The following is a 24,391-nucleotide window of genomic DNA, read 5'->3' as shown; positions in this document are numbered from 1 at the left end:
CTTGCTGCTGAGTCCATGCCTGGTTTAAGAGCTCAGGCTTCCAACACAGAACAAAGTGAAACTGTCCTCTACGTTGAAAGGAAGTTGCTAATAACTAGATAACCGAACGATAGATTGATGTCTAATCTTACCAAAATATATCTACGAAAATACAGCGGTAAAGTGCACTGACAGCCTTCTAAGATTCATTTGTCTACCACTTTCTTGATTCTTTCATCAATCATCTTCCTTTTCTTGTATCTCTTCCTCCTAAACATTTCTAATCATTCCGCCTTCTTGTCAAACTCTAGCCCAACCTCTCCTCCTCTTCCCAACCTCTGAAAAGAGCCTATACTCCTCACCTCCCTTCCAAAATTTCCATTCACTTTCCAAGCCCCTACAGTCTGGATTTTATTCTCACTACTATACTAAAAACAGTTCTTCTGAAAACCAACCACAAATAACATTTTATAAAATCTTTGTGTGTCCTTCCCCAGCCCCCACCTCCATTCACAACCAACTTTCACTTCTGTGGCATTTTATATTTCTTCCTTTCTTAAAATTTCCTCCCCCATTCTTTCTAGGATATTATTCTCTCTAGTTTGGATATCTTGATTATTTTATATATTTGGGTGGATCCATCTCAGTTTCTGTAACAGAATGTCATTCCTCTGCTGAACCTTTAAATACAATCATTTCTAACTATTGATGTGCTGGAGCTGGCTCACACTTTCTCACATGAGCACATCCATCTCTTCCCAACTCATTCACTGACTTTATACTAGGAACTTGAAACTAGACATTTGGGGAGTAATTACATAAGAAAAGTAAGAAAATGGCTACAAATTAGAGTTTTGTTTTGTTTTCTTCCCAGAGAATTGATTCCTAAACATTAACCAGTATGTCATTGCTGATAATTTAGCCTTTGTGATTCATACAATTTTCACCTCTGTGTTCCTTTTTCTAAAATCCACTTTCTACTCACGACCTTTAAACGTAAATCTTTAAACTTAGTTCTCTAAATTCTTACTGATTTTCTTCACATCTGTGATCTTATCAGCACCTTAATCCATTCAAAATTGACATTATTTTCCCTAAGACATCTAGCCCTATCTCTATTTTTTTTTCTACATTGGTTGATACAATTATGTCTCACTAGTCATACAGGGCCATCTAATTAACATTTGAATACTTTTTTTTTTGCTCTATTATTTCATTTTACTTTTCTACTTTCAAGTAGTTACCAAGTCCTATTAGGTCTATCTCTGAAAAGCCCGTGTAAACTGTTCTCTCCTTTTCATTCGCGTAACTACTTTAATTCAGTGCCTACATATTTTATACCTAGATTATTTTGCAATGTTCTGATACCTTCATCTACCTGATTCCAGTCTCTTCCTTCACTGTAGAGTGTTGCCGGTTATTTTTCTAAAACACAAATCCTACTATGTCATTTCTTGCTCAAAATTCTTTGCTGGCTCACCACTGCCTCTATTATAAATCCCAGGCTCTTTAAAATAGTGTTCTTGGACTTCCCAATCTGGCCCAACTACCCTTCTAGTTTTATCTTTTACCATTTATCTCTTGCTCCAAGCATCCTATTCTCCATCCAAACTGGAAATCAGTGTTCACCAAACATTCATTTTCATATTTTCATGTTTTTCGTCCTTTACCTGATGTCGTCTTCTCCCCGCTTACCCTGTTGAAATCATGTTTTCCTTTAAAAATCCAACTCAGTTGGCATCTCTTCAAGGAAGTCTTGTATAATATCACATATAGGAATGAATTGTATGAGAATTGTTTGATTACATTCCTGTCTCCTCCATTAGAAAGGAAGTTTCTAAATCTCATGTGACCCTTAACAGTGCAAATGTATGTTTAATCTATATTTATTTGCTGCTTGAATAAATCAGTACCTTGGATGAGATGAGTCTTTGCTGGTGGAAGGTCTCGTTTTGTTGCTTTGTTTCCTCGTCCTTTCCCATCATTTTGCTGTTCCTGTGCTTCTCTGGTTTCACCTGGATTTGTTCGCATATCAGCAACTTGTCTTCCATCCAGTACTTCTCTTCCCTTGTAACTGCCTCCTTTTCTGTCTGATGATCTGTCTGTTCTTGCTTCTATAGACGGGAGTTTGGACACCATTACAGGTCGTACCTCCAGCTGTGCCTTGGACTGGACAGTGGGTGACTTTATAGCAGGTGGTGGCACCGGAGGAGGTGGAAGATCTAAAAAGAAATATTTAAAATACTGTAAAAGTCTGCCACTTATAAAATCACCAAATATTAAGATTATCATTGGAGTCACATTCATCTGTGAGATACTATATCTTGAAGGAACTAGAATAATTGAAGGCAACCAAGAAATAAGAAGACCAACAATTTTAATGTACTTGTTGTTATCTGGCACAGAAATATTGACTCATAGAGCTATGACTCAGAGATTATCTAGTCCTGGGATAGCTAATGCACACACATACTGTAACTTTCTCTCCTCTAACCATGGCAGACCTTCCTAATTGATTTCAGCATGATGTTGCTGGTCTCAGACACATATCCTCACTCCTTCAGGCAACCACTTCAAATTGATTGAGGTTGCCACTTGAGTTGAGACCTATTTGCCATCTCTAATCTAGTCTAAATCTCTTCTCATTTTATAGATAGGGAAACTCAAACAACTAGATCTTAAGTTATTTTTCAATCTCAAAGATAGAGATGATGAGAACCAGGACAAATGCCCTTAGATTCTTAATTTCTGGCTCAGTATTTTCTATGCTATTTCATTCCAATGTATGTTTATAATCTACCATTCATTGATGGGATCTCTCCACTTTGTATACTCAAGCAGAGGTTTCAAACCAGATAATTATTGGTGTAAATATAGATTAATTTCATCTATCTATATGATTATAGTTATATATTATTATATTACACATAATAGAACATTATATATAATTCAATTTTTTATGTTATAGACATATTTAAGGGTACTTAAGTACAAGAGTAGGCATAAAGTTTGATATCCAGAAGATTTATTTTAAGTGGTGCTCTTTTAAAATGACTCCTATGTACACTCCAGGGAGGAGAAATATGCATCTTAATAATAGTTGGTAAGTTAGTAGAAGAATATGAACAGATTCTACTATTAGGCTGTCCTGGCTAATATGGAGGATGGATTAAAAGGAAAGGCTGGAATCCAAGAGGCCAAGAGGTTATTGTAATAGTTCAGGTAAGTAATGATAGAGGATAGAATTGTATTTATGGCTGTTCAGATGGAGAGTAGATGTCTTTGAAAGAGATTAAGGAAGGAAAATCAACATTATTTAATGATCAATGGAATACAGTAGTGGAGGAAAAGCATAGAATCTAAGACGAGTTTTAGGATTTTTGCCATAGAGGATGAGGTAGATGAGAGAAACATCACTGAGCATAAAGAATGCAAGGATGAGAAAGAGATGGCTTACAAAGGAGGAGTATGAGTTCAGTTTTAGAAAAATGAATAGGAGAAACCTTTAAAGTATCCAGGTGGAGATGTCCAGCAGATTGTCATACATACAATTTGAATTTCAAAAGAGGTCAAAACCAAAGGTACAGAGATTTGGGAATTACCAGTACAGTTACATCTTTTTAGTCATGACTTTAGAAATGGTAATGTTTTCATATTTGGAGAGTAATGTCTATGTGATAGAATAAGTCAACTAAAAGCCATTTCTAAAACATCTATTAAATGCTTAGTATTATAAAATTAACCTTAAAGTTTTAAACAAAAAAAAATCTTACATGATAAAAAATTCAAAAGTCCATAAGGACTTGAAAGTACAACCCCTCATACCTTCCCTCTTCTTTTTCAAATCCTTAATATTAATTATGCAGTTTAAATAGTTTTCTCTAGATCAATCCAGAAATTGTTTATGCATATGAACCAGGGCTGCCAAGTCACATAACTCTGGGGAGCAGCATTCACATCAGGGACTATGTAAAATGGCCACATCTGGGATTGTATACAGTGCCTGTCTGCCCACTCATACATGGTGGCCTGAGAAGAAGTACCATCTTCCTTATCAACATAAATGGGATTTGCACTTCCTTCACCTGTGCAGCTGTACACATTTCCATGTATGTACATACAGCTCTACCTCTTTTTGTGAAAAGTTTGTATAATGTTCTGTCTTATGAATATATCACTATTTATATAGTCAATTCCTACCAGATTAGGTTGTTAACAGATATTTTACTATTACTGACAATGGTCTACTGACTATTATTTGCATATACCAGTATGAGAAGCCCTGGGATATTAAAATTGTACCCTGAAAATTCTTAATATAATAGCAAATTAAAGATTCTAGGAAGCATCAGTTTTTACCAGGTGTTTCTCACTCTTGTATTTTTTTAAAAAAGAATTAATCCTTTTTTCATCCCATATGTAGGTATAAGTTGTTTTGAAACTAATTGTCTTTTGATGTTATATGTTATAAGTAAGGCATCAGAATTCATTGTAGTGGTCTTTGAAAGCAGAAAGCTTCAAGTACCATCTTACTACCAGCTGTTTTACTTAGGACTCCATCATTAAAAGTAGTCAAAAGTTTTTTTTTCCTTTTGCTGAGGAAGATTCACCCTGAGCTAACATCTGTTGTCAATCTTCCTCTTTTTGCTTGAGGAAGATTCATCCTGAGATAACATCTATGCTGATCTTCCTTGGTTTTGTACGTGGGTTGCCGCCATAGCATGGCCGCCAATGAGTGGTATAGGTCTGCACCTCGTAACTGAACCTGGGCTGCCAAAGCAAAGCATGTCCAACTTAATTACTGGGCCGTGCGGCTGGCCCCAAAAGAAGTCAAACTTTTACTCGTGATTTTTTTTGGTGCTAGTTCTCATGGCTTACTGTGTTCTAGTTTCATATAAATGGCCTCAACACTTTATCCAAAATGATAGTCAAAGTACAGCCAACAGCACTAATTTTCACCTGATTCTACAAAATGAAAAGCTTTTTTGTCTTACAACATATATTACCATTGTCACTAGTGCCTGATTTTCTACCTCTACTACCTTAACAGATTTTTAAAAAACAATACTTAAGAAAAGGGACTATCGTGAGAGTCCTCCCTCATCTGTTTATTAAACATAACCCAAAGACAGAGTTAAACGATGGACTGTACTGATGAGTGGCTTAAAGCCAAGAGACCCAAGGCAGAGCCCTTCTAAAGTCAGACTGAGCCTGGCAATGAGAGAAGGAGAAAAGTCTAATGCAGAGCATTCCACCTGGAAACAGAGGGCATGAGTGACTGCAGGCTCATTTCTGCACTCTCTACATGCTATAAACATAAATCCCAGACTACAAACAGATTATCAAGCAGGCAGGAAGTGACTGCCACTATCATCAAATCATAAAATGTCCTGGCTCATCAGATATCAAAGCTGCTGATTACCACTATCATGAGATTGTATAAAGTCTTGGGAACATATGAGTCTCAAGACAAGGTCTATTACAGATGCTCTATATAGATGTGCTATATATGACACAGGTAGAAAATGAGATGAGAACCCAATGGTAATTCTAAGACTTCTAACTTCCTGTCTATAGTTCCCGCTCTATCTAATCGACAGAGGGAAATGCTGGTACATTTGATCTCTTATATAAATAGATTTCCAAATAAATTCTTTTTCAGATATTATAAAATAATTACTGAGTCAAACCAGGGATTATCATAGCATGAACAATTCTATATTTCACACAGTGATAAATGTACTTTTACTCAATTTATACCACTAATAGCTCAAATTGGATTTAACAAATGGGATCACGGATCTGTTATATATATGTAAAGACTCTTTATATAATCATACAAACACCATTCCTTATTAAAAAAAAAAAAACTCTCCAAACACCATTATAACGCATATAAAGTAATATGCAAGGGCACGTGCATGCAGACAATTCTGCCAGCATTAACTGGCTACGTAGATCCAGCACTCTATTTACTTAACTACTTGAAGTCCCAGGACCTTGTAATTAATGATAAATCAAGTCAACATAACATCATTCCAAAGAGGGTGGTGAATTTATAATTTATGAAAAGTAGGGCTGGAGAAATAATGTAGATTTGGTTTTTAAATCAAGTATGTAAATGCATCGGAAAGAGCTGAAAAGAGAGGGTGGGAAGAATCTATTAGAAGGTCCTAGAAATGCACTTATGCTTGGATTTAACTCGCTGTGACTCTGCCTGATAAATATTCATATATTTTAATCCTAACCTTCGTCTGAGTTAAACTTGCAAGTGGCAAACATGAAATAAATAAATAGTTGGATTCAGCCTGTCACTGTGACTGTAGCACAGAGCACTCCACTTTGCACTGAGTACTCCCTGGGTGGTGATGAGGCCGAGTACTTACCTACAGAGCACGGTATGGTCACAGTGCCATGGATCAGGGGCTGCATGGCTGTTATGGGCTGAATTGTGTCCCGTAAAATTCCTATGCTGAAGTCTTATCCCTCTGTACTTCAGAATGAGACTGTATTTGGAGACAGGGTCTTTAAAGAGGTGATTAAGGCAAATGAGGTCCTTAGGGTGCACCCTAATCTAATCTGACTGGTTCCCTTATAAAAAGAGGATATTAGGACTCATGCATACAATGAGGAAAGAACAAGTGAAAACACAGGGAGAAGACAGCCATCTACAAACCAAGGAGAGAGGCCTCAGAAGAAACCAAACCTGCCAACACCTTGATCTGGGACTTTTAGCCTCCAGAGCTGTGAGGAAACAAATTTCTGTTATTCAGGCCACGTAGTTTACGGTACTTTGTTATGGCAGCCCTAGAAAACTAACAGAGAGCTCATGGATGAGGATTGTCACAAATTACTCGTTATCAGTTCAGACATAGCCACTCTTTATCCTTCTTTATATAGTTTACAAAAATTCTGCCAAGGAAATTCATAATTTGAACAAAATTTACAAAGTAAAGATGCCACAAACCCAAGACTCATATACCATACTCTAAAAATAGTTCACACAAGTCTAGTCACAATAATCAAACTCATCCGTCAGAGTTAATATATTTAAATCATTAAAAAGCAAAAATGAAAAAAAGTTATCCATGCCTTACTAATATATTTAATTCACATTTTAACAGTTAGTAGCTCCTTAAATTCTCTTTTCCCCTCCTTTCTTTTTTTTTTTTTTTTGAGGAAGATTAGCACTGAGCTAACATCCACTACCAATCCTCCTCTTTTTGCTGAGGAAGACTGGCCCTGAGCTAACATCCATGCCCATCTTCCTCTACTTTATACGTGGGATGCCTACCACAACATGGCGTGTCAAGCAGTGCCATGTCTGCACCCGGGATCCGAACTGGTGAATCCTGGGCCACCGAAGCAGAACATGCGCACGTCACTGCTGCGTCACCAGGCTACGCCCCCCCTCCTTATTTTTTAATAATTGTACAAATTGTGCTTGTAATTGAGCTTCTTCATGAAAATGGTCTATGAATATTTTTTTTAAAAATGCAGTGTAGTAATTTGAGAAGACAATTTCTGAGAAAATAACTTTTGTTTCCATGTCATAATCACTGCTATCAAGAGTGTGTGCATTTCTTTTATTTGGTGCATTAAGAAGTACCTGCATTTATATGATTTCAGTTAATCACTATACATTAAGTCATAAGTATAAAATAACATGTAGTTTTATTATTATCTTTTTGCCAAGTCAGAAAGCAGCCAGAATAAGTTTCAGGACGTGTTAGGACAATAAATTTAACTAAAACACAATTGGTTATCAAAATGCTAAAAGTAAGTTCAAGCTAAAATTTTAAAAATATCTTTAGTCATACCTCCATGTTGTCTATTTTTGTGAAAATTATCATAAAAACTATTTGAGAAAATAACCATTGGCTTCGACTGGATAATATATACTATGATAATTTTGCATAATACTTCTATGAAATGAAAAATTAGAAATTCAAAAATATTTCAAATTAACTTTCTGACCTTACAAATATTTCAATATATTTCTTTGATATTTCTGATATTAACTTTGAAAAACCTGTGTGCCTCATCATTCAGTTTAATAGCTATTATTCAGAGATTAGTTAGAATTTATATTTAATTATCAAACACATTGAAATAAGTATTGCAGAATGTGAGACAATAAATACAGATCACAATTTTCGAGCCTAGTGTAATTTATAAGTGTGATGCCAGGCCCTTTAACTTGGCATGTTTACATTATTTAAAGCATTTTTGAAAAGCATCACTCAATGCCAGAAGCCCCTCAAAACAAACATAAATGAGATGTGGAAAGGGCTACACACAGCTTTAGGCCAGATTTTCTCCCTTATGTATTCAACCCAGACATGTTTACATCAAGGTTGGATGTTTGACTAGTTTTTCAGTTAAGAGCACTCTCTTCTAGATAATAAAAACTGATAGAACAGCTATAAAACTTATAAAATGCCATTGCAGGGGTCCCATAAATGTAAAACTGCCGATAGAGTTTGGGGATTTACACCTAGTGTTTGTCCCTTCACAGACAAAATGCAGAGAGCCACTGTAATAACCCTTCAAAATCAGATAATATTCTGACAGCTCAGTTTCCCTGACAAAAGAGAGCTGGGCAGAAGCCAGGAGGCCCAGGTGCACTGTGTCATGCCAGTATTTAATGCAGTCTAATATCAGATAGATGCTAGTGAGAGAAAATACTTCAAATAAAATACAGATAATAGCATGGACAGCCACTCAGTGCAAAATTACTTGTGCTCATCATGCTGTGAGCTTTGTATTAAAGTTTTCTGTCAAGTGGCAGGAATCACACGGAGAAGAGCCTCAGAAAACCCTCCTTGTAACCTTGGATAAGGATCTATAATATTAGGCTTTCATATGATAATGGCAAATGATGTCCTTTTTGAAAAATTGCTGACTGGTAATGAAAGTCCTAATCAGATTGTGGCTGGAGGACCAGGAGGTGGGGAATGATGCCTGTGACACCCTTCTCCCCCACCCCTTTAGCAAATTTTGTGAAGCTGACAAAACGGGTGAGTCTGAGAGAATTTATCCTACATGAATTTCCAACAAAGCCCTTAGGGTTGTTTTATAAAACGAGAAGGTCGCGGTTTAATAAATGCTGGGCCACCTGAGGCACTTTCATTAAAGGTTTTCTCTAGACAACATCACAATGTTTGCAGGAGTGTCCTGTGCTCTCTTGAGAACACAAGCGTTACCTCCTCAGTGAGAGTCGATACTCTATGCAAAGGTATGAAGGAAGGTGATTCGATTTGCCTCTTGGTGCACAAAATTACTGTTTGTAACACTGCTATAGTTAGAATTGATATTCAAATAAGTTTATTGTCTTCTATTTGAACGTAAAATTCTGAGGGGCAAAAGAAAGAGGACACTTTGGACAACTAACCGGTGAATCTGGTAAAGGTTAATCCTATGCCATGACATCAACTACAATACCGTCTATTTGTTTGCCACTATAAAATAACCTTTTAAAAATATTAAAAGTATACATTGTATTAGTTTCTTAAATAACTAGCTTATTAGAAAACTGCAAGGACTCGAGATGCTTGACAAGATATGGAAGTCAATCATTCCTACAAGTAATATGAGGCTTACTGTTAATGAATTTTTAATGTAATTTCTAATGTCAGTGGACACATTTTCTAGTGATAGAGAGCCAAGGCAAAGATGCAAGATTCATAGATGTTTTCATCCATTTCAATGGACTTACCATCTGTGTAGGCTTCTCTGCGCAGATGTCCTGGCTGGTGTTTTTGCTTCTTGGCTGGTCTGGCCTTCTGCATCACGGCAGCACTCATGTTGCTGTCTGTAGAAACAGGGCTGGTGGGTCTAGGGCACTGGGCTGTGTGAAAATGTCGGCGGCCTGAGGAAAAACAACAAAGCCAAACCCATCAATGAATTTTAATTACAAGAGTAATAATTAAAACAAAACATGAAAACTAGAAACATCTCTAATTTTTTTTAAAAAAGCTTTAAACAAACTGCTCTAGCAAATAATAGGATTTTTGTCACTCTCCTTGAGCTATCCACTGGGAAAAATACTTTAAAAGCATTTTCAGCCTCTCTTTTCTTCTTTTTAACCACAATACTTTTATTCTGTTCAAGTTCATGACACCTATTTATTCAAGAAAAATATTCCAATTGTTTTTGCAACTAGCTTCACTAAAATTATTGTTAAACAAAAATATTAATTAAATTTTTGTATAATATATCCAATGTCTGTTGTTTTCTCAAGAAGAATAGCCAGAGTCCTTAAGAAATACATGTTCTAAGAATAAACAGCACTAATTACATCCCCTATTTTAATTAAATATATGTTTATGCTATTCTTTGAAGGCAGACGCCTAATATCTTAATACATTCTCAGCTTATTTTCTCTTAAGGTGGCCTGAAATTAAGCTAGCTCACATATTTAGATGTGCCCTAAATTATTTACACCCTTTTTTATCACAAGGTGTTTACTTGCTGGTTCTATATACTTAAAGTGATCCCTCCAGAGATTTCTGTTTTTTGGTGGCAGCAGAGGTGGGTTTTGGTTATTTGGTTTCAGAGGGACAGTACTTGCAGGTGACAGTGATACTCACTTTGCTAATAGGACATGGTGCATTTCAGTGTTCTCAAGTTCTCTGGCTGTCTTAGAGATGTTGTGTATATTACAATGGCACAAGATATTTAATCCATAATGGTAATCAATATCTATTGGTCCTATACTTGGCCTTCACTATTTTGGTTTCTAGAAATTCCAGAGACACAAATCCAGAACTTTCTGTTGTACCACAAGAAAGTTCAAACAGACCTAGACAACATGTCTTTTGGCTATAAACAGGAGAAGTCACAGATAGTGAAGTCAACACATTTAAAGATGCTAACTGAAGCATATTAAATAATAGACATTAATGCAGCCAAGTGAGAAGCAACATGATTGGACTATTCATTCATATTAACTTCAAGTCATATGATAAGCAGAACCCTTTCCTGAAAAGAACATTTTAATAGTCAGGGGCCAATGCATATTTAGTTCATTATAATTATGAGCCAAATGAAAACCAGAAGTGCCGCTAAATTACAATACAATAAAATATTAAACCAAACTCTCTTTGGCTATGATGGAGACTATTACAATTAAAGTTACATATCCATGAAAAGAGAGAATTAGGGCTGAGACTGAACCCATTATTTATTCTATTGTGTAGGCCCATCTCCTACTCATAGACCCTGAGGCATAAGGTCGTTTACAGATGAATTTTCAACGTTATTTCTATGTTTCGTTGATTTAATGAACTGAAACATACCCTTAATGCAATCTGAAAGCAGTAGTTTGAGATGCTTAATTTCACTTTCTTAATTTTTTTTAAAGAAGATTAAAAAATAAGGAGAAACAAAAGCTACATATAAAGTTAAATGTTATTTATTTATTAGGAAAGATAGGTAGATTTGCAAATTTATTTTATTACACTCAATAGCTACTGGGAGAAAAAAAGGAAATTTGGTTGAATATCATAAAATACAGGCCTGGGCTGAAATAAATATGCATTCTATAATAATATGTTGAAAGATATTAGACCTTTTTTTTCCTGCAACAGATTCTTGATAAATTATATATAGAAATAACTTCATGATGTGAATTAAATTTTCTCTGAATATATTCAACACTGACAAAAAATAATAACCAATCCAATATCTGAGGAGAACATGGAAAACTACCAACGTGGTAGTTATTAAACTATCTATTAAATTATTAAGAAAAATAAAACAACAAAATAGCAGTTATTGATTTGTTGTGATAGTCTTTTCTGTCTCAGAAACGTATTTCTTTCTTGCTGACTACATTATTTTATTCTACTATTTGTATTATCTTGGCTACCAGAAATACACACACACACAATGTGCGTGTGAATGTGTTTGTGTGTATATATATATGTGTGTGCTGTGTGTGTGTGATTGTGTATATACATATTACATATATATATTACACACACACACACACACATATATACGTATGTATTCCATTCTACGGAAATGAAAATCAAGTGATAAATTTAGGATTTCAATATAAATTCTTTTCTTTCTCATACTATTTACTTTCTAAACAGGGTTAGGAGTAGGAGATAAGTAAAAATGGGTTAAAACATAGGAATGGATATATGGTGATAAAAACAGACTACTGGCAATGAAAAGGGAAAATAGAAAAAACATATATAAGTTTTCAGATTAACTTGCCCTCCAAATTATTAGATTAACAATGTTTACCTTAAGTATGGGACATCTTTATGCTTGAAAATGTATGTATGTTACAGACATCTTTATATCTTTCCAGCTGAATTAATATTCTAATTGAGAGGGTGTGAAGAGAATGGGTTAAGGAGAAATAGCTCAGTTTCCAATGGTTTAGTGTCTCCCCTGAATATTTATTTCTCCTAGAGAATGTCTAATTAAATGGGATAAGAGAACTGCCATAACGAGTTTATTCTGTTGACTTTTTACATCTTAAAAAAAAAAATACCATATAACACAAACCTCGTTTAATTGGCTATATGCATACCTAAAGAAATTGCGTATATATTTGCTGTGACTATCTTAAAAACGAAGACTTCCCAGGTAGCTTCACCCATTCTATAGGACTTATTAAAGAAAAATAAAATAGAAGATTTAAAAAGTCTTGTCAAGAAAAAGGAAATAATCAAGTCATGTCATACTCTCAGACCTTGGTTTCCTTAGGCAGCAAAAAAACCCACAAAAAACCAAACACAGTAATAATTTCTGCATTTCACATAGGACATAAGATTATAGGAGATAATCAGCGACTGACATACACACATTGAGTTTTCTTTTCCAGCGTGGTGAAAAGCGTACAACTTACCAGCAGCATCCTGCATTTGACGGCGGGCCACTTTCAGACCAGCATACTCTGCTGCAGCCGCCACCGCCTGGGCAAAATCGGCATCAGTGAAAAAAGAGCCGTCGGAAGAACTCACGCTGGAGCGTCCACTGGAAATGTTGTCCTCTTCTGAGGCTGAGCCCCAGCCATTGATCATGGATCCAGTGACAGAGCTCTCGAGGTCCCCAACACTGGAGGCAGGGGTCTGCTCAAGCCCGCGTAACAAAAGCCTTCTGGTCTGCATCTTGGCTACTTCCATGTCGGCTTCATCCTCCTCCTCTTCTGGTGCATCCGTATCCATATCTGAGACCAGGGGTCCTGAAATGTAGCCATAAGTATGCGGTGGGGAAATCGGCCGTGGCGGTGGTGGGGGGCTCACAGGCTGCCGTCTGCAGGAAGAAACATAAACAAATATGGCTCAGCTCATTATTTAAGACCCAAAAGAATAAATTAACCAATAAATTCACGAGTACCCTGATTTGATCTTTGCTGCTGTGGAGCTAATTTGTTCAGAAGAAACAACTGGAAATCAGAATGTGACAAAGTTTTATTTTGGATTTTTTAAAGATTTTAATTTTTTCCTTTTTCTCCCCAAAGCCCCCCGGGTGGATAGTTGTATATTCTTCGTTGTGGGTTCTTCTAGTTGTGGTATGTGGGATGCTGCCTCAGCGTGGTTTGATGAGCAGTGTCATGTCCGCGCCCAGGATTCGAACCAACGAAACACTGGGCCGCCTGCAGCGGAGCGCACGAACTTAACCACTCGGCCACGGGGCCAGCCCCTTATTTTGGATTTTAATAAATTTAAAATCAAAACCAGAGGCACTTCCAAACTAGGCTACCTTTAGATTCAAGTTTAAAAACGTGAAAGATTTATGCGATCTGAAGAGAAACCAGAGTATGTTTAATAGAAATATACTCAGCTAACTGTAGGTCTCCTTGTGTTTTACCGTTTGGAATATGTTCAGTTAAAAAAAGAGAAGTAGTAGTTATTTTGACTTTGATACTTATGTATTTGTCCTGAAGCCTATGGGATATTATTGACAGCTTCGTATTACCAAAGACAACAGACATGGCATCAGTCCTGAAACAGATTGCTCAATAAACCTATAAACATGTTCCTTTCCCTTTTCTTTCATCACTACTCCCACCATTGCAAGCAAAGGGATTCATTCAATCCATTCATTCATTTACTCATTCTACAGAGAGTAGAATTTCATAGGTTAAAAATTTATACATTCAGCATATGACAATTTCCTTTAGATTTTACTCTATGAAAAAAAGTGCTATGGGAGCCAAGAGCAATTTTTCTCTGAATTACTCACTTATGAGCTTCACTAAGGTTATTAGCTATTTTAAAGTCTATGGCTTTCACCGTTATTCCACTTATCTGTTTAATAAAATGCTTAAAAGCATTTTTCTTTATGTCTTGGAATTAGTTAAGGACCAAAGCTGAGGACAAATTGAAGTGATAGCTACAACGAAAGTTCACAGAGTTAGCAATAACCAGTTTCAGCCATCTCTCCACAGCCCTGGAGAACATCATCAGTTAGAAGCAGTCCTTCCACTACCATCCAACACCATCACCCATGGTCACTATGAGATGACTGAGAAGGTAGAGAGCGTTTATACGTTAGTGGAAAGTAAGGTTTATGGAGAGAAGTTATTCTCAAGGAAGGAGAATGGCCAAGAGATTAACTCCTTAATTAGGAAAGTACCTCAATAAAGGGAAGAGATATAGTGATTTCTAGTCGAAGGACTACTTAGTCAGTGGCTTCTTTGACAGTTCCAGTGCTCTCTAAGCAAGGTTAAAGAGATGACATAAGGGGGAATATCATTTGGAAGGGTCATGACAGCACCTCATCAAATTCTGTGCTCCTGAGACGTCAAGAGGATAGATTTCTCACAAGCCTGCCAACTTAAGAACTAGTGTTGGAGGGTAGATGAGATTAGGATCTAATGTCATCTGGTGACCTCCACAGCCTGGGAGACTAGGAGCGATATGGCATAAATGCCGCTGACTGGTAGTCCAACTGAAGTGGTGGCTAAATTGGTCAAGGACCACAAATGCCTGCCCAGGACTGAGTCCTTCATCAGTGGGGTAAGTTGGCGCCAGCCCTCTTCCTTCACTATCCTTATGATACTCATAGAGTAAAATGAGATAGAGTAGTCATTAGGGCTATCCAATAAGACTGAATTCTCATTAAATTTGCCCTTTTTATGTTTCCTCTTCCTTGCTTTAGTACTTAGGAGAATGCACCTGAAAGAGGCAGGAGGAGAGAAGTAGTTAAAAGCAGAGCATGCCCCCTTACTCCATACCACCATAGCCACCGACTGGTGCAATCTGCAAGGGATGTCTGGGAGCGTATGAGAATAGTTTTAAAATGTACAGGACAGGGGCTTAAATGAAAGGAAAACAAACAAACAAAACCATACAGGATCTGCTCAAGGTCTAACTAAGGGACTTACTATAGAGAGAAAAAAGGAAGTTCAATATAACACAGTTTTGGGGATGGGATGGGAGGGGTTCAACGAAAAGAGTTTTCTGCTTTCCGTCCCAGTGAATTGACACACTTCAATAAACATGTTTTACTAACACAAATGGAAAGCATTAAACATAGAGTATTATTAAAATACTATAATTAACTCATTTATTGAGCACCTACTTTGTAGCTAAGTATATTTTACAATATTAACTCCCTTAATTCTCATGACAAATTTCCAAGGTACTTCTTTTAATACCATTTTATAGATGAGGATATTGAAATTCAGAGGAATAAAGGGGCTTGACAAAGTTCCCACAACTAGTATGTATCAAATGTAGAATTTAATCACACATTTCATTTCCAAGGTCATGACCTTTCTTTTAGGAGTGGTATTATTACGTACATACATAGACATACATATATACACATACATACACATATATGTAATAATAATATATATACACATCCATATATGTATATACATACGCACCATTCTTCAACATAATGTGTTACTTTTCATTTATGGGTGGTTTCTAATGCATCTGTGTGTGGCACTAGAAGAAATATGAAGAATGTGCCAAAGCTGAAGTTATTTAAGAGATTAAAATGGATAATTGTTTCAATATGGATTGTGTTATACACATAGGAGGGAAACCTTTGTTTAATTTGGACTGCAATAAAACACCATACTTAAAAGTCAATTTACGGTCTTTGTCAGCATGCACATCCAAAATACCACAAGAAACTTCTTTTTTTTAAAGACATGGAAGACTTTTTAGCACAAAAGGGTCTATTTTAACCATCAATAAAGGGATGTGGAACAGCCAACTTCACTATAAAAGGATGCCGGCATTGTTCTATTTGGATAATTCACATTCTGTAGAGCAAAAACATCTTCATGTTAAACAAGGGCTGCTTTTAACTACTACCTCCCTGTACAAATGCTGAGCAAAGACAGAAAAATTTATTCAAACCATCTGCAAATAAGGCAAGCCCAGGGAATGTGTGATAAACATGTACAGTTTGAAATATGTAATATATTCTATTTGAAAACAAAAAGCTATTTCAAGATGCTGCAATCAAGTGGGACTTGCCACAAATGAACCTCAACCCTCTAGATTTTTCCCCCTGAGGGGTTTCAATGTCTTCTGAAATAATGTACAAGTATATGACTGCGAATCACAACACTCTAGGCTCCTGCAAAAATGATGCCTTCATAAATGTGTTCAAGAGAAGAAGGGGACAATGCCTTTAATTTATGAAAACAGGTGTTTATATAGTTCACCACATACCATTTACCAGGCAAAAGACAAAAGGGGGAAAATGCATACTTTTGAGAGTTTTCTCTAGAACTGGTAAAGCTTCAATACTTTGTATAATTAACCATTTCCCAGTTTGTAAATAGACAAGATATTTAATTTTCCTTTGCCTTCTTATTTTCTTTTCCTTCCCACTATATCATATTCAGTTTGTCTATATTAATAAAATATGAGTAAATTTCCTATTCCATATATGAACATCACTTTTACTTTTCAAGAGATTTTTTACTATCAGCTACAGTCAACTCAACATTACCAGACACTTTTTGAAACAATATATGTAAAAAAGTTTAATTATATTATTTTCATATTTGTCTGAAAAGAGAGAAGAAAGACTCCTATTATGCTGGTCCCCTAGTTTCCCAAGTTTTAGACAAAAATGGAATAGCCTAGAAGTTCATTAGAATGGCAAAATTTCAATATCTATAACAACACAAGTCTGATATGTTATCTAATTAAATATTGTAGTGTTATAATGGTTTTAGTTCAGTAATTTCCTATTGATATACATCACACTATTTGTATATGCCCCTAATCAATAAACATAAAAGTAAAAAATGATGTATTCATTCTTTAAACATTCACTGTGCACTCACTATGGTGAAGACCCTACTAGATTCTGAGACCGAAGGGATCACAAGCAACTACAGCTTTGGGAATGCTTTATACTTTAAGCCATGGAAGGATTCCATTTTAAGGCATACATACATAATAAAGCTAACTATGTATCAGGCCATGGCAGACTGCATTTTGCAAAGATGTCCATAACAATATCTCCCATCCCAAATGTTCTTCTGGAATAAGAATTTGCCAGTCCCTCATCAAGAGAGGTGGTTTAGTTCTACACCCCTGAACCTGAGTGGACCCTGTGACTGCTTTGGTCAAAAGAATTTGGCAGAAGTGAGACTGTGCCAGATCTGAATGTAGCTCTTAACTGGCCTGGCAACTTTCTCTTCGTGCCTACTTAGGAGCCAGCTGCCATGTAAGAAGTGCTACCACCCTGAGATCCCTATATTATGAGAAGTGTGGGCTATGTGGAGAGACCCTGGATGATGAGACTCCATGTAGAAACAGACAAAAGCCGCGGAGCACTGAGACATCAGACACATGAGTAAAGAAAGTAACTCGGAAGTACTTCTTCCAGCCCCAACAGCCCAGATGAAGACATGTGGATTGCAGATGAATCGCTGAGGCGAATCCTTTCAGAATTCCTGATTTATTGAATTGTGAGTAAAATAAAATGGTTGTTTTATGTAATTTGTTAGGCAGTAATAGAAACAGGAACTCAGGCACTATGTTAGAAATTCAACTAAATAAAATAGATATGTACCTTAACTGAAGGGACTTGTAATCCAGTGGAGGAGACAAACAATTAAATTTGCAATGATAATGCAGAATTGACAAAGCTCCATGCCAGAGGAGGTCTATGTGCTGTGAAAACACATAGGTTTGACTCCTCTTTCAGAGTTGGGGTGTGAGGGAAAGATTCTGTGAAGAATATCTGACATTTAATTTTGGACCTACAGGATACATAAATGTTAGCTCCAAAAAAGAGAGGGGATAATGGCATTCTAGGAAGATGGGACAGCATATGGAAAGACCTCGAGGTGGGTAAGAACACCGGCCCATTCCAGGAACTAGAAGAAACTTAGAGTGAAGGCAACAGAACAGTGAGGAGGGGAGCAGCAATGGGTAAGGATGGGAAGGCTCACAGGGGGCAGTCAAAAATGGCCTTGATTGCTACATTAAGGAGTCTCGCCTTTATTCTAAGAGAAATGGGAAGCCATTGAGAGATTTTAAGCAATGGAGAGACATGATCAGTGTTGCATTTAGGAAAATGCCTCTGCACAGCCTGCAGCAGGAAGATTAGAATGAAGAAGGGGCAAGGTTAAAGGCAACAAGACCACTTATGTACCATTACAGTAATACAGGCAAGAGAAAATGGCTGTAGGAAGTAGGACAGTGCTTTTATGGATGTGGATGTGTGCATCGCTCTGAGTGATATCCAAGCAGTAAAAATCTGTGGGAACAAGGAGTTGGATATGCAGGTCTGAAGCACTAGAAGGAAATCTGTAGAGAGAGAGTTTTCTATCTCTAATGAGTGCATCATCAGAGGAGTGGCAGGATGGTGAGTAACATAAGTCATCTACTGATGGGGCAGGCATCCCTATAGGTGAAGGATTTGAGAAGAAGCTTCACTCAAGGATTTAACTAGAGATGGGAAGCATAATACTGTATATAGTATCAAAGAAGTAGACATGACTTAAATGTCCAACATTAAGGAATTGTTTAAATAAATTCTAGTACACATTTGTTTAACATAAGTATCTTGAATAAAAAGTTAATCACATGGAAAAATACAGTGTTCAGTGGAAAGAGTAGTTTTAAAAATAATATTGGCATATCATAAATTCCAAACAATGTGAGTGTTTGTGGAGATGAAGGATTTAAAAAATCTTTACTGAGGTCTTAAAAGTGACTATCTGACTACATAGATCATTGGTAGTTTTGTATTTTCATTTTGTTTATCTGTATTTCAAAAATTTCTATCTACTATGCCTTCATCATAAAAGAGCAGTAATAGTTTTTCATTTCATAGGTTTTCATCTTCTTCTTATTAGTGTCCAGTATTATTCCCAGCAACAATCCTGGAAATAAAATTCTTAATTTCTTTATAGACTGAAAATCATATCTTTTATAAAAGGCTGAATATAGTCAAACTGGATTTTAAATGCAGGTACCCAATACATTTCCCAATTATACATGTCCCACATCAAGTTCATATAAGTATTCATCCCCCTAAAACAGCAGGGGGTAGGTCAACTCCAAATTCTCCCGTAGTATCAGATTCCATTCATCAAATACTGATTGAAGAAAGCTTTGTGGAATTAAGTGGCATGAGTAAGAGATGAGCTTTGCCCTCAAAGAGCTTTTAATTTAAATAGGGAACAGAGATACAAATAGCAAATGTGAAGAGTAAATGAAAGGAATGGTTGATTTTTGTCAAGTGACCTGAGGAAAATTTCACAGAGGGGATGCATTTGAACAGGGCTTGGAAAGATGAGAAGTGCTTGCCGGACGATCAAAGAAACAGCATGTACAGGACACACGTGCTTAGAGAGGACAGTAAGCAAGTTGAGGATTTTGGTGACAGATGGCCACGGTGATGAGGATTTTTAGGCTGCTTAATTTTAAAATGGCTTATGATGAGGATTTTTAGGCTGGTTAGTTTTAAAACTACAGATGAGATTCAGCTCCAAGGAGTGGAATTTGTTTGCCCCCTTGTTGGGAAACATTTACATTTCTAAGGGAAACCTCTATCTGTGAAGATGCCTCCCTCTCTGTGCCAGGAAGAAGGGGGGATGGTCTTATCTCTAGAAGCTCTTAATCAATGCCAGAGGCAAGAACTTAAGTTGGTTGCTGTCTGGCAATCTCATGTAACTGGTTTAGGGTGGTGGCGTCTAACCTTTCTAACCTTTACTTAATCCGATTTGATTCTTGTCTAAAAGTCATGGGATCACCCAATGACCAGACCCCACCTGCACTGATACCATTTTAACTTTTTTTCATGTTCTTTCCTTTGTCTTGTAAAGAGATGAATCATATACCTATGCCTTAAATTTAGCCCTAACCCTCAACTCGGGGCAGCAGCAGGAGCTCTGACTGCCCGTGGGTCCTGTCCCCATGCACCAGCTCTGCCTGCCCATGGGTCCTGTCCCCATGCCAGCGGGGGCAGCAGCAGCGGCTCTGCCTGCCCATGGGTTCTGTCCCCATGCCAGCGGGGGCAGCAGAAGCGGCGGCAGCAGAAGCTCTGACTGCCCATGGGTCCTGTCCCCATGCTATTCTATACTATTCTCTAAATAAAAGAGCACTACTGCCAGATCTTAAGAGCCTAAGAAATCTTTCTTTCGACTCCTCGGCTCACAGACCCCGCATCAACGGGAGGCAAGAGTGGCCTGCCCTCCTGCTATCTCCCGAGCAGCCCTATGTGGGCCAGGAAGTGGCAATGCTGACCTGGATGTTGGTGAGTTTAAGACAAATCCAGGGAATCTCAAACAGACTAATTAGAAAAGAGGGTGTGTGGAAGAACTGGGAGGGAAGAAGTAGGTAAAGGGGAAAGGATTGCAAAAGGCTTTAAATATTGGGCTAAAGAGTAAGACTTGACTCTGAGTGGGGAGTAACATTACCAGACTGGTATGTAAAGAAAGTTAATGCAGAGAGGACTGCAAACAGGAGAGAGAAGAGAAGCGGAGATCCCTTCAAGGATATGGCAATATTTCAAGGGATAGGGACTGAGTGCCTGCCTTAGCAGCTGCAGGAATGGAAACAAAGGAACAAAATCAAGAGATATTTTGGAGTTAGAAATGAAGTGACTTGGTGCATAATTTAATTTCAGGAATGGCAGGAAGGTAAAAGAAGTCTTTAAACAATAGGACAATCAAGCTGATTTCAAAATGGGAAAGGTATTTTTTGTGATTTTGCCTATTCCCATGCCTGCTTTATTTTTACTACGTTGGTCAGGTAAATAAGAATTGATAATTCTAAATAAGATAGCCAACAAAGGAGGAGAAAGAACGAGTTTGAAAGGTCAAATGCAAAGACAAAGAATTTGGTTTTGGACATGAGTAGTCTGAGATGTCCAGATGAAAATATGATGGTAGGGCTCAAGAAAAAGGGCGAAAAAGATTGAGAAGCCTTTAGATTGATCATTAGGAGGTTACTTTCAGTAGCCTGATGGAAGCAAAATGGTATAAGCCAGAATGCAGTGGGCTGAGGTGTGAGTGGGAATTAGGAAGGCAGAAGTGGTTAAACAATCCTAAGGAGCAGGAGGAAAGAAGAGCACGGTAGGAGGCTAAGGAAAGTTAAAACAGTGATCGGATTAACCGTGAAGAGGAAGAAGGATTGAATAAAGTGGAAGAGGCTGGAAAGGCAAGATAGATAAGGATAAACTGATTTTTTATTGTTTTCAAGAAAGGTGGAGAGGATGACATAAGGAGCACAAAAGATGAGTCTTGCCAGGAAGATAATGGGTACCACTTGTGACACAGAGGAGAAAGTGAAGAAATAGGTAATTTGAGAGAATGAAAGGAGAATGCTAAGGCGTCTCAGAGCTAACAGCCTCTATTAGCATTTGCTTGGAACAAGAGTGGCAGAGATGATCTGTAACCTTAATAGGGAAAAGAGATGCCTTATTTGTTCTCAGTCTTCATGAAGTTCCGTGTGTTAATAATATTGAATTTAAATGTATGGCCATCCAACTTCCTTCTTGTCACATAGAAGAAGGTTTAACTACTTCCTTCATTTTAGAGAGCATACGATTTGAATTTGGTAATAACTTCTTACTGATAGAATTGTTAATAAACGTTGCAAACTCCATTTTAATGTACAGAATTCAAGCAGCGTAAACCAGAATTTGTTACTCATTCAAGAATATTGAAGGGAGATCTTCTGAGGCAAATAATATACTCAGTTTCAAATGATATTGGGAATATAGAGAGTAATATATATATATAATATAATTTGTCAAGGGCAATAAAATAGTACAAACAAAATCATCAACAATGAGAGAAGAGCTAACACGATGCAGTGATAGCTTTTATGTGCTAGAAATGACAAGTATTTGTGTATAACAAAAATGTACTGGTTGGCAATGCTGAATATATAGATTAAAAAAAAGTCTCAGACACACACAAATTATTTAGCAACTTGGACAAAAGGATTCCAACCTAATGTCCCAACCAAAATAAAGGTACCTGAGGTCAACACAAAATGAATATATCAAGAGGGAAAAAATCACTCTGCAGACTTAATTCGAAAAGACAGAGGAAAATCTATTTTGCACAGACCAAAGAAGTAACTTACCCATGCATAAGGAAAACTAAGATACAAAAACACTTGTCATCAATAAAATGTTATAAGATTAGCAACCCATATATTTACTACATGATCTCCATGTGTTTATGAATGCAATTATCATAAGTGGGTGAATATTAATGCACATTATTTTATGGTTGCAAGTTCACTGGGATCAATTAATCTAATGTGCTGGTCAACAATATTGCTTGCTATGTTAATCACGGGGGCTTACTGTGTGATGATACTGGAAAAAAGCTCACGTGACATTAAAATTACTTCATGTAATCACATTCTACATATGCCACTTAAGAGTGGGAATTATCTGATTTGTCAGCAAAGAAGGCTAGTGACAACGTACCTCCTGTCGGGTTGGTGCTGCACGTGGCCAATCTCCTCTGGGCAATCCTGTAGCATGGGCTGGAGTTCTTCCTGTGGAGAGGGTGTCAGAGTGGCAGTGGACTGATGGCTATAAGACACGGCAGCTGGAGAAGAAGCTGCTCCTCGCACAGGGGGTGTGGGGCCTCGTTCATCTTCGTCCTCTTCTAATTCATCTTGTTGCAAATACATCCTCGCTGGTGGCACGGGACATGGCATTTCTTGGTCATAGCTAAAATAAATTATAAGGACACATGGATTTACCTCAGCTCATTCAAATAAAATATTTGTATAACTGGAGGAACCTCAGCTTTGAATTGCTTTTCAAATCTGAATGTTCTGGGCCACATTAAGGAGGTATTGTTTAAAAAAATCAGTACACTGTCACACAAGTTTATGAATTGCTACATATAATATGTTTCCTCTGAGGGATTACAGTTTAATATGATAGGCTTTGAGAAGTCACACAATAAGGAAATCTATTTAACATAGTTTAACTTAGTACTTCTCAAATGTGTTCGATATATTCTATCCCTCCAACTCAACATAATCTCTAAAGCATGACTCAAGGATGGTCCTGCAGATTACCCAGAGATGATATGCTAAACTTTGAGAAAAATTACTCCTGAAAATCCTTGCAGAGGGAGGTACATTGGAGATCAACTTGTTTAGTCCAATACAACCCACTGTTCCTCTGAAATTATAATAGATCACTATTTCTTCAGCTGAGCACAAAATGAAGTAGTTATCTTGCATTTAGGATGGTGAATGAAAAACGCAATAAATAAAATAATCAAGAAACAATAAAATGCCCCCTCTACTCCTCTGCTAGAGCTCTGCAGAAGCTCTAGATGGATCTGGGAACAGTCATGCCTTTGTCTTTTCTCCTACCCCAGGGCGTATGGTCATTGATTAGAATGGCAGTAATTACTGCACTGTATAAATTGTGTTCTTATTATCCCTCTTTCTCTCTTTCATTCTCCACCATCTGCCTTGTTTACCTGAACTCAGAAAAGTTGATGCTCATATAACGTTACTTCTTTGTATCTTCTTTTACTTTACTAATCCCATTATCTCCCTCTTTTGACACTTTTTCCTATGTTTCCTGTATCCACAAACTAATAGGAATTTGTTCACTCATCCAAACAAATCTTGTAGTCATCTTGACTTATTCCTCTCTCGTACCTCAAACTGTTCCCCAGTTCATCTCTATTATATCTCTTTAAAATTTCCAGGGGCCGGCCTAATGATGTAGTGGTTACGTTTATGCACTCCACTTCAGACGCCCGGGGTTCGCGGGTTCGGATCCTGGCACAGACCTACACACCACTCATCAAGCCATGCTGTGGCAGCATCCTCCATACAAAATAGAGGAATACTGGTACAGGTGTTAGCTCAGGACCAATCTTCCTCAAGCAAAAAGAGGAAGATTGGCAACAGATGTTAGCTCAGAGCCAATCTTCCTCAAAAAAAAAAAAAACCCTCCAGAATAT

At 37.2% G+C, this 24,391-nt stretch overlaps 1 protein-coding gene across 6 annotated transcripts in view; it reads right to left on the bottom strand.

The window, feature by feature from the left end:
* Positions 1 to 24,391, bottom strand: part of ROBO1 (roundabout guidance receptor 1) — a 1,064,923-nt gene that overhangs the window by 6,774 nt on the left and 1,033,758 nt on the right. For all 6 annotated transcript variants that reach the window (XM_014867639.3, XM_070488682.1, XM_070488681.1 and 3 more), the window contains 4 exons: positions 22,882 to 23,130; positions 12,848 to 13,254; positions 9,698 to 9,850; positions 1,893 to 2,201 (listed from right to left, as the gene is read on the bottom strand). In XM_014867639.3, coding sequence (XP_014723125.1) covers positions 1,893 to 2,201; positions 9,698 to 9,850; positions 12,848 to 13,254; positions 22,882 to 23,130 — 1,118 coding nt within the window. The remainder of the gene's footprint in view (positions 1 to 1,892; positions 2,202 to 9,697; positions 9,851 to 12,847; positions 13,255 to 22,881; positions 23,131 to 24,391) is intronic.

Source organism: Equus asinus, chromosome 18 (assembly GCF_041296235.1).
Source record: "Equus asinus isolate D_3611 breed Donkey chromosome 18, EquAss-T2T_v2, whole genome shotgun sequence".
Classification (NCBI taxonomy): Eukaryota; Metazoa; Chordata; class Mammalia; order Perissodactyla; family Equidae; genus Equus; species Equus asinus.
This window is presented reverse-complemented; position numbering and strand designations above follow the sequence as displayed.